Below are 11,756 nucleotides of genomic sequence, written 5' to 3' on the forward strand. Positions count from 1 at the left end.
GTGAACTAGGTGGCAGTCGAGGGTGGGGGACCCGATGACCTGGTTCGTGTGGACATTCTCTGGCTCTTGGAACATGGAATGTCACTTCGCTGGGGGAGAAAGAGCCTGAGCTTGTGCAGGAGGTTGAGAGGTACCGGCTAGATATAGTCGGGCTCTCCTCCACGCACAGCCTGGGCTCTGGAACCCAACTCCTCGAGAAAGGCTGGACCCTCTACTTTTCTGGAGTTGTCCATGGGGAGAGGCGGCGGGCTGGCGTAGGCTTGCTCATAGCCTCTGCTGGGAACGCCTGGTGGAACCCGCTGTCAGTGGCGTCTTTAACTCCCACCTCCGGGAGAGTTTCTCCCAGATCCCGAGGGAGGTAGGTGACATGGAGTCTGAGTGGTCCATGTTCTCCTCCTCCATTGTCAGTGCGGCTGCAAGTAGTTGCGGTTGCAAAGTCTCCGGTGCCTGTCGTGGCGGCAATCCCCGAACCCAGTGGTGGACACCGAAAGTATGGGATGCCGTCAGGCTGAAGAAGGAGTCCTATCGGGTCTTAATGGCCTGTGGGACTCCTGAGGCAGCTGACGTGTACCGACAGGCCAAGCGTGCCACTTCCCGTGCAGTCTTGGAGGCAAAAACTCAGGTCTGGGAGGAGTTCGGAGAGGTCATGGAGGAGGACTATTGGTCAGCCTCGAAGAAATTCTGGCAAACCGTCCATCGCCTCAGAAGGGGGAAGCAGTGCCTCACCAGTACTGTTTACAGTGCGGGGGGGAGACTGCTGACCTCGACTGGTGATGTTGTCGGGCGGTGGAAAGAATACTTCGAGGGTCTTCCATTCAGACTTGTTCCCGGTACATGTTGGCCTCCGCCAGGGCTGCCCTTTGTCACTGGTTCTGTTCATTACTTTTATGGACAGAATTTCTAGGCGCAGCCAGGGATCGGACGGGATCCGGTTCGGGAACAACAGAATTTCATCTCTGCTATTTGTGGACAATGTTGTTCTGCTGGCCTCATCGGACCGGGACCTTCAGCATGCACTGGGGCGGTTTGCAGCCGAGTGTGAAGCGGCAGGGATGAGGATCAGAACCTCCAAGTCTGAGGCCATGGTTCTCGACCGGAATAAGGTGGTTTGCTCTCTCCAGGTCGGTGGAGAGTTCTTGGCCCAAGTGGTGGAGTTTAAGTATCTCGGGGTCTTGTTCTCGAGTGAGAGAAAAAGGGAGCGTGAGATTGATAGACGGGTTGGTGCAGCGGCAGCAGTGATGCGGACCGTCGTGGTGAAGAGGGAGCTGAGTCACAAGACAAAGCTCTCAATTTACAGATCGATCTACGTTCCAACCCTCACCTATGGTCACGAGCTTTGGGTAATGACCGAAAGGATGAGATCGCGGATACAAGCGGCTGAGATGAGTTTCCTCCGCAGGGTGGCTGGGCGCACCCTTAGAGATAGGGTGAGGAGTTCGGTCATCCGGGAGGAGCTCGGGGTGGAGCCGCTGCTCCTCCACATCGAGAGGAACCAGTTGAGGTGGCTCGGGCATCTGATCCGGATGCCCCCTGGACGCCTCCCTGGGGAGGTGTTCCGGGCATGTCCCACCGGGAGGAGACCCCGGGGAAGACCCAGGACTCGCTGGAGAGATTATGTCTCCGGTCTGGCCTGGGAACGCCTCGAGATCCCCCAGGAGGAGATGGAGGAGGTTTGTGCGGACCGGGAAGTTTGGGCTTCCCTGCTCCGAATGCTGCCTCCGCGACCCGACTCCGGATAAGCGGTAGAAGAAGGTGAAGGTGAAGGTGACGTGTGTGGATTAGAGGGAGCCAAGTGGACAGGTGAAGTTACAGGATGTACTTAGGCACAGCTGTCCAGGGCGATGGAGGGTGTGAGAAAGAGGTGAAGAAGCAGGCGCAGGCAGGATGGAATAATTGGAGAAAAGTGTCAGGTGTGATGTGTGACAAAAGGGGGTCGGCAAGGATGAAAGGTAAGGTGTCCAAAACGGTGGTCAGGTCATGATGTATGGTTTGGAAACAGTGGCACTGAGGAAAAGATAGGAGGCGGAGCTGGAGGTAGCAGAGGTGAAGATGCTGAGGTTCTCTCTGGGAGTGAGCAGGATGGAAAGGATCAGGCAGAAGGTGGAGAGGAAGGTCAAAGAGAAGATTTATGGAGGTGCTGAAGGAGGACAGGAAGTTTGTAGGTTTGAGAGAAAGAGGAAGCAGAGGACAGGGTGAGATGGAGGAAGATGATCCGCTGTGGCGACCTCTGTCGGGAGAAGCCGAAAGAGAAAGAAGAAGAGTAACCAAGGGTTATCGCTCAGTAAATCAAAGATGCCTTTACATGCGCCGAGAGTAGCCAGGCGAAGGCAATAGCTAACTCGGATTGCGTCATATTCTCCTGGAAGAGCAATCAAAGTACTGAGGAGCCATTTCTGACTATCTTATTTTTTTACTGCCTTCCAACTCATTTTCCATTTGACCAGCCTGGATATTGTTCCCACACACATCTTAAAATAGATTATTGATGTTCTCTGCCCCAGTGTTTTATCAAAGATTCATCAGTCACTCTCAAACATCTCTGAAAGCTCGACTGGTTTGACCAGCAGCACTACAGTTAGTATCTTGATTTGCTGATGCACAGATATGATCACGGCAACTGGAAACAAAAGGTTCCTCATACCAGGACGTATCTGTAGGAAGGAACTTAGTCACGTCTTCTGTACAAATATAGTACAGAATCTGCTTCAACTGGCTCAGTAACCACAAATATTCTCCGAGCCACCCTGGTAACCGCCTCGGGTCCCAGGACCAAAGGCCTAACTTCACCCTCAACTGCATTGTAGATGCTTGACCTCCTATGAGCCAGATTTGCTGCAGATCTTGGTGTGTCTCGTATCGGAAAAGAGGACGTGTGAAAAGCATGGTTTAGTTTTCCTGGAAATGAGGGGAGGCTCTGGTTTCATGAACTTTATTGCATGTTAGTTTAAGATCGTAGCGTTACAGTGTAGAAGTCACATTCATCACAGCACCTTTAATAATTGCGAACAAAGGTTACAGAATCTACAGCACGCCACACTTGCTGTTTATGAGTTTGCACCTCACTGCTTTTTAACATTTAATCTTTTGTTATTGACAAGCCAGTTTGATGTACCTAAACACTCTTTCTTCCTCTCTACTAAACGCTTAACCATTAACTCAGTCAGCATGATTGGTTCCATTCTTTATTTCCAGGTTTGGTTAAATGGCTTTCTGAGAGCTCTGAAGGGCGAGTGCCCTGTGCATTCGGTCACCCTGTTTGGATCTATTCTTCCTTCAATAAGAAGCATGACTCAAACAAGTGAACCTTGGTGACAAAATCCACACTTAAATATATGAACAAATGCCCAGCCATGTAGATGACCCAGAAAATGCCACAGGGAGGCTCCATAGTAAACCACTATTTTGGCCCAAACATCGCTCCTTTATATGTTGTGTTGTGTAATGTTATAAAACATTACATTTGAGATCATCCCTTGGACACTTCCATATTAGGCTCTTCAGTGATCCGTTTTTTTTTAAGAAACATCAATTATGAGGACTCAGAGGAGTGTGGAGAGTCAGGAGCAGACACCAATGACATCACATGTTGACTGTTAAAACGCCTTTATTTACGAGTGAAATCAAGTGAAGAATGACGTGGGAATGGCAATTCCACAATCTACACACCCACAACCATACGGATTAAATAACACTTCATGTTTTGAAAACAATTTTGGTGACACATGAAACATCTATTTCCACGGAAAGCCCAATCTTGTGAACGAATCTGCCCTGCTAAGTGTATCTTGCTGCTACAAAAATCTTGCACTTCCGTCCATGACTTGTGTGACTTACGAGAAGTGCTTATCTGAACAGAGATCATTTTGGCCACTAGTCACATTTTCATTTTCACAAGGAGAAACTATTTTCATGAGGGTTTATTATGTTGACGCCCGTTTCACCACCTAATTTCTTGTACAATTCGATGACGAAGGGTTGAGGTCTTGTGAGTCAGGTGCCATAGTTGAGATATTTCCGTTTTTGTAATGTAATACGTTTATGGAACATCCCTACTTTAAAGGTAGACCCACCCAATGACAAACAGAGTGGAATATACAAAAATAATTGTCTTATTTCTGATGATGCACATGAACCGTTTACAGTGAAAGAAAACCTCTACCAAAACATTGCACCACAAAGTAGATATTAAAATGTGCAAAATTAAAAAGCACCAACCAGGTCAGTTTTTTTTTTTTTACTTAATCTGGGCACCTCAATAGCTTTCAGGTGAGGATTCCATTTCTGCTTTCTGATTTTCTGATTTCTTTAAAGATAAGCTGCTTGTAGTGACAGAAACCATCAAGAACAAGTGCAATGCAGTGAAAGTTTGGGTGTCCTTGCTATTGATGCTCTTGGGCGCTCCACGCGTCTAGGTCTGAGTAAACCTTGTATTTAGGGAAGCTGTCCTGTTTTGAACAGACCGTACAGAGTCTTTTTCTCCAGTCTTTGTTCATCGTAACCTTCCAGTCTTTCCTCCAATTAAAATATTCTCTGTAGCGTTTTTTATCCTTGACTAGTTCCTTGAGATATTCTCCCAAGTCCTTCAGCGATGCAAACTCATCAACGTGGATGAAAGAATGAGGCGGTGCCACGGCTTTGTAGTCGGCCAAAGGTGCCCCCAGCACCACCGGCACCGTTCCAGCCAGGTACGAATTATCCCACAACTTCTCTGTGATATAATCTTTGGCCTGTGAGTTCTCAAACGCCAAATAGAACCAGCAGCGTTGTAGTGTCGGCAACTTCTCAGAAGGTGAGAGTGGATTTCCTGACCAACGTCCGTAGACTTTGATAGGAACCATGGATTTCAATTGTTGATACACTGCTGTCCTTTTGTGGCCGGTCCTGTAGTTACTGACCAGCCAACAGGCCAGATGGGTTTTATTCTCAAGGAGGTCCAAATCCAAGTCTTTTCCAGGGTTTGGGTTTGGCACTAACTCACCGTAGGGGATGCTGATATCTGAATCCCTTCTGTAGGACATGGTCAAGTTGAAGATATTTACATATTGTTTCACGTTTCCATTGTGAGGCGGAGACTCAAGGGACATCCAGACCCATCTCTGACCCTGAGGTCTTGGCAGGTGAAGAGGTAGTTTCTCCCCATGCATCAGCTCTCTGTTATGAAACACCACAAAGTCAGCCGTGGAAAACTGCAATCTCTGGCTGATAAGTAGACAGCGTGGAATGTGGTAGAGCTTCTGGCAGACGTCCCCATCCAGGTTAAAATGTGACCCAAAAGGCCAGGACCACAGCAGGACAGTGGTGAGGTTCCTCTCATGGCTCGACTTGAAATGTGTGGGTATAGGGGGTTTTGGAAACTGGAACTTTGACATCCAGCCACAAAAAGTGTACAAAGGAATGATCACGACAAAAGCCAGAAGCAGAAGTCTCTTCTTTGTGAGCCTCCTCGCTGTTTCAGACTCCTGAGCAAAAATGAAGAATAATGGACAGTGAAGACATCATCATTATCAACACGTAAACAAAACCATCTCTGTGTATGTATTGTATGCTTAACCTGTATATTTGTACCTGCAGACTTTAAATGAATGAAACAACAACTTTGACCACGGATTTTCTTTGTTACCACCATGTGTGATTCTTTTGGCCCCATTGATTTGAATTTCTGGAAGATATTCTTTTTTCAAAGAGGCAGTTTATGGAAAAATTTGAGATGACCAAATAAATAAAACCAAAAAAATCTATTCAGCTTCATTTATTTGTGCAGTATATTCCACAAAGGAGATGTCCGGCGTTGTGGCAACTATAGAGGGATAAAATTAATGAGCCAAACGATGAAGTTGTGGGAAAGGGGAGTGGAAAGTAGACAAAGGGCAGGAGTTAGCATATGTGAGCAACAGTTTGGCTTCATGCCAAAACAGAGCACCACAGATGCAGTCTTTGCTTTGAGGATGTTCATGGAGAAGTACAGAGTAGGTCAGAAGGAGCTCCATTGTGTCTTTGTGGACCTGGAGAAAGCGTACGACAGAGTGCCAGGAGAAGAGTTGTGGTATTTTATGAGGAAAGCTGTAGTGGCTGAGAAGTACGTTGGAGTGGTGCAGGACATGTATGCCAGATGTAAGACAGTGGTGAGGTGTGCTACAGGTGTCACAGAGGAGGTGGTGGAGGTGTGACCGCACCAAGGCTCAGCTCTGAGCCTCTTCTTGTTTGCCATGGTGATGGACAGGTTGACAGATGAGGTTAGACAAGAAGCCCCTTGGACCATGATGTTTGCAGATGACATTGTGATCTGTGGTGAGAGCAGGGAGCAAGTGAAAGATCAGCTAGAGAAGTGAAGGTTTGCCTTAGAAAGGAGACGAATGAAGGTGAGCCGCAGTAAGACGGAATCCATGTGTGTGAATGAGAGGGAGCCAAGTGGACAGGTGAAGTAACGGGATGCAGAGATAAAGAAGGTTGAGGACTTTAAGTACTTACGATCAACTATCCAGGGCGATGGAGGGTGTGAGAAAGAGGTGAAGAAGCGGATGTGGGCATGATGGAATAATTGGAGAAAAGTGCCATGTGTGATATGTGACAAAAGGGTGTCGGCAAGGATGAAAGGGAAGGTGTACACAACTGTGGTCAGGCCAGCAATGATGTATGGTTTGGAAACAGTAGCACTGAGGAAAAGACAGGAGGCAGAGCTGGAGGTAGCAGAGATGAAGATGCTGAGCTTCTCTCTGGGAGTGAGTAGGATGGAAAGGATCAGGAAGCGGTAGATCAGAGGGACAGCACATGAATCTAACTCTCATTTTTGTTCTTCCTGTGAAGTGCCTTATGGTGTCACATGTTTTCTGCATTCAGTCTGGAAATTGATTCTATAGTGGACAAGGAGCCACTGTTGTGACCCTAACATTGGCACCATGTGCTGTCATTTGTAGAACTGGTTCTCATCGAGTTGGACGCGTGAAACAGATTTCTGGTTTGATTGTAGATTTAAAGTTTCACATAAACACATAGAACGGGACTGTTCTCATGGCTTTGGCATGAAGTATGCATCCAGTTCATACTCATATCAGATAGATTCTAATCGAGAAAAAATGTCAGACACGTTTCTTGGATGGGCCATCCAAGATACGTGTCTGACATTTTTAGGAGTTCTTGCATTACAGTGAATCTTAATCATCTTTTCTGACAATAAAAGCTTCACTTCTATTTTTTGGGGGGGGTTGTGTTACAGAAATATTTTTTTTTCAGTCATACATTACAAAAAAAACTAATGAAAAAGATACATACCATTGGCGCACAGATACCAGAGACCGACTTGTTTTATTTCTTCTTTCTTTTTTCCCTGGACAGAAATAGTAAATGCAAATTACAGGACGGCTCAGACACATGCATCTTATGGGTAATAATGAGCGAGGAATATAATTATTAACTTGATGTGGTTGATGCTGTTATGGTTTAATTGCAGGCACAGTTCGCTCAGTTCCGTGTTTGGCCTCGTACATTGTACCTTGTACCTTAGCAATTTATGGATTAAAACTGGATGGGTAATTTAGGTTTAGCTGTTTTCTCAGTCGACACATTTCAGATACTTCGAGTTTAAGATGCTATAAATCGATGTCAGTGAGTTACAATCAATTACTGCTGCAGATTCCATTCAGAGGTTGTGGACTTGTACCATACCAGGACATTTGAACATAGCACTTTGGATAAATTCATAAATAAAATATCATGTTTCAGTTAAATCTCAGGTAAATGTCATTTCAGCGTTGACAGGTTTAAGATGCAATAAAGCGACGGAGTGCCATCTGAACTCTCAGGATTTAAACCTCAAGAGTTAGGTTCAGACTGGAAACCTCTCAAAGTCACAGGTGGAGAGTGCATTACCTCTATGAGAGTGCACATTAAAGTGGCAATGTGTAGTTTAAGAATATTTGTTTTTGGCGGCGCCGCTGGTAAAGTAGTGTAATTGCAACCTGCCGTAAAGCTTCCCAGTCAACAGCGATAAATGTGACCACAGATGGCAATATACACAACACTGTCAAGCGTGTACTTGCAAAGGGACTCTAGAAACATCAATCACTCAACATTAGGAATCGAACTCTGTCTGTCATTCAGCCAGTGAGAACAACGACTGACCCACATAATAAAACTTTATTTCGACTGCACGTTTCAGAATGAAGCAAGGGGTAAAGATTTGACATTTACTGACTTGGTGACAATAAAATGTATTTTTTAGCTGTGCGAAGTAACTTTGTCTTCAATACGCAGCTGTCCCCACGCCGTCTGTCTCTTCATATCCCCGGTTTCAGGACTGAATGTGCGACATGAATCATGCGGGCAACGGACTTCAGTCATTGTGATGGTTCTATCGGGATCCTTCCGTGAAAAATGTATTGAAAACCATCATGTTCATCTCCACCTCCATGATGTGCTACGTGCTATCCTTTGTTTCGATGTTTCCACTTTTGAGGTTTTGAGCATTTCCATACCACCAAATGCTGTTGAACAATAATGACAAAGGAGCAGCTTTTTTACATAATTTTATGAGATCATGACTCAGCGTGTTTCAATAAGGCGCATACAAACAGCGATCAAAACATCTGTTCACGCTTTTGTTTCGAGTTGACAGTGGAGACAGACGTCAGAGTTAGAAACTAGTCTTCTTCAATGAGTTCTAGACGGGGGATGTTGAAATGTTGACGGCGGTCGCGTCTCTCAGCAGGTCTGCAGAGCAGCGTGTCTTCGGCAGCTGCAAGAAGACAGTTGTGAACATGTTACTTATGTCCAAACCAAATGGTCCATCAACACTCATAGTTAATCGGCTAAACTCCTTTTTTTTCCGTCTGATAAATGCTAGCAGATGTGAGCCGTGTGCAGCTAATGTTGAAGCAAATTCATTTTGCCAGCTAGATTAGATTAGACTACCTGGCCTTTACACTACACTATAACAAACAATAAAATGATACTTACACGTTTACAGCATCACAAAAATATGTTCCCCACATTTGACAACACACCAAGACTAGCGATAAACACAAAGAATGACTTACAAGTCCGGTACAAACACATTTCAGCATCCGAGCTCTTCAGTCGTCCTCGGTTCTCTTGCTCTGTGAGAGTCACACAATCTCTTCTGAGACTCTTCACTGTGAACTCTTGCCTCTGCCATGGTGGTCGTGAATGATCGCTGCTGAGTTAGCTCGGCATAGGTGCCCTAAAATGAGTTGGTAGTCACATGGTTGACTAAAAGACAAACAGGTGTGACTGGATCATTTCCAATCGCACACCACAGTCTCCCACGGACAACGGTTGAAAAACGCCGGTCTAGATTCTTCATACAGAGAGCCAGAGAGACAGACTTGGTGACATGAAAACTGTCATCACAGAAAACCTGACAATAATATATTTATGTATTGATGTTGCCTCTTGCCGCTTTAACAAATTCAGTCCTGACACTGAACTAATCTGTTTCAGTCCTTTTGATATGCAGGCTTAAGATGCTATAAAACAATTATTTTCGACAGAGTGCCATGTGAACTCGAAGGATATAAACCTCAGGAGCGAGGCTCGGACTGGCAACCTCTCACAGTCACAGGTGGCGAGTGCATTACTTTTGCTACAAGCGTGCGCATGAACTGATTCAATCCTGATACTGAACTGATCTGTTTCAGTCCTTTTGATATGCAGGTTTAAGATGCTATAAAACAATTATTTTCGACAGAGTGCCATGTGAACTTGAGGAAATAAACCTCAGGAGCGAGGCTCGGACTGGCAACCTCTCACAGTCACAGGTGGCGAGTGCATTACTTTTGTTTTGAGTGTGTGCATGAACTGATTCAATCCTGATACTGAACTAATCTGTTTCCAATTCTTTAGATATCCTGGGATCTTAGGTCAATACACTGACACTCATATGACTCTCAAGCATGATACAGTATAACCTTGTGTTCGTCTGAATTTATCCTTTATATTATTATATTGAGAAGAAAATCTCATTCTAATAATATCATATTCCTCTCAGAGTGTGTCTGATGATTTGTTATATTTTCCGTAAACTGCATTGAACTACTATAAGAGAGAACTGCGAGTCACTTTATTCAGCTAAAATGCCTCTTCTACCAACAATATCCGCACAACCTTACAAAGTGGCAGGTTTTGAACAGGATGTGGTAAATGTTTCGAGCTGGCATATATTGAACGTTAGGAGATGCTGAGGTCACAGAGAGTTTAAATGCACCGAGTGCTGAATTGATCATCTCAAAGGGGAACCTCTACTGATACAAGCCGGGGGGAAAAAGCGCATACTGACCTGTTGGTGAGCTCTTTCCTGCCTGAGCTGGTGTCGGTGCCGGTGATTCCTTTTGATGATTGCAGAAAGTAACTTAAGAGGGTGATGTCCCTTCCAGAGCCACTGAGCATGAAGCTGTAAACCTTTCCATGACAGGACGCGGATGTGTGGCCGGGGCGTGTGACGAAAAAAAAACAAATACCATAAAAAAAAAAAAAACAGAAGTTGCGCCACACATCTTTGCCCACTGTCACCTCATTAGTCTAAAAGCTAATTAAAACTGACTGAATTTTAAAGTAAATTCGAACTCATGAAAAATCAAAAACTTTCATAACCTTGGTTGTAGCTGGCCATTTTGGTAGGTCTGTTTTGGGAGAGTCCTCTTACACAACCAACCCTGATGAAGAAAGTCCTGCACAGTGCACGCAGCACAGTTGGATAATGAGGAAGTATGAAAAAAAAATGGCTGGACGCACTACACTTGAGGGTGTACATTGAAGTCAGGGCATTTATCTAAGATGTAGGTGTATGTTTCCACCCTGAGAGACTGGGTGGTTTTCATACATACATGCCCACTCATTCTTAGGGACCATAGGCTCCTCCTGTGCCTACTGGTTTGTACAAAAGGCTGGAAAACATACTTTGATGCCCCTTGCATTCTCCTGTGTGCTAATGGATGAACTATTAAATTATTCACTTGATGATGTGATGTTTTATCGATTTTTTTCTTCAGTTTTGAACACGCTGTTATTTGTCGTCTTTGACACCACCACTGCTGAAAACACTGCATGTTGATAGTGTCAATAATAAATGTATAGTTTTGTTCGTTTTTCTTGTAAATAATAAAGAATAAAGAACATTGTATTTGTTTGTGTCTGAATAATTCACCTGACCTTCAGAAACACACACACACAAAACGTTTTTTGTAAGGTTGATCATGGTAATGTTGTATTACATTTTAAGTGTGTCCGGAAACATACACAAACACACTCATATATGGACCACAGGGTGGCGATCCTGTACACAAAAATACTGTTTCTTAAAATAAATAAATAAAGATTTGACCATGTGTAGGTCCAGCAAATAACAGAACAGAAGATGAAAAGCCATTCAATAATTTCCCCTCAAAACTACAAGATAAAACAAAGCAAAACAAAAGATATCTGTCAAATTTACAAGGGCGCCAAGTTACTCACAAAAAAATGTTGTGAGGAATGAGGCGGAACTCACTGCCAATTTAGTAAACAAGATTACAGAAGCATTGTTGCAATAGTTTTCATGTGTATTCCTTTACACTGTATTGTGGGTAGTTGTTCAAAAAGTCGTATGAACCGTATTTGTTAGTTTAGAAACCTAACTTTGGTGACCCTTGGATTGGTGGTGTGGATTGGTGCCACAGCAGTTGGAAGACGATGACATCTGGTCACACAACCTTTGTAATCATCAGACAGTCATAAATGGGTTTATGGTGTCATGCAAACAATAT

At 44.5% G+C, this 11,756-nt stretch overlaps 1 protein-coding gene across 1 annotated transcript; it reads right to left on the reverse strand.

Annotated features, from left to right (window-relative positions):
* Window positions 1-3,249: 3,249 nt before the first annotated feature.
* LOC128752858 (alpha-(1,3)-fucosyltransferase 7-like) lies at window positions 3,250-10,770 on the reverse strand. The gene is made up of 3 exons (XM_053854541.1): window positions 10,292-10,770; window positions 7,270-7,324; window positions 3,250-5,459 (listed from the first exon to the last, which is right to left on the reverse strand). Exons 2-3 carry the CDS (start codon window positions 7,270-7,272, stop codon window positions 4,380-4,382), a joined length of 1,083 nt encoding a protein of 360 aa, XP_053710516.1. The 5' UTR covers window positions 7,273-7,324; window positions 10,292-10,770; the 3' UTR covers window positions 3,250-4,379.
* Between the last annotated feature and the right edge of the window lie 986 nt (window positions 10,771-11,756).

The sequence above is a fragment of the Synchiropus splendidus genome, chromosome 1 (genome assembly GCF_027744825.2).
Source record: "Synchiropus splendidus isolate RoL2022-P1 chromosome 1, RoL_Sspl_1.0, whole genome shotgun sequence".
NCBI classification, from domain to species: Eukaryota; Metazoa; Chordata; class Actinopteri; order Syngnathiformes; family Callionymidae; genus Synchiropus; species Synchiropus splendidus.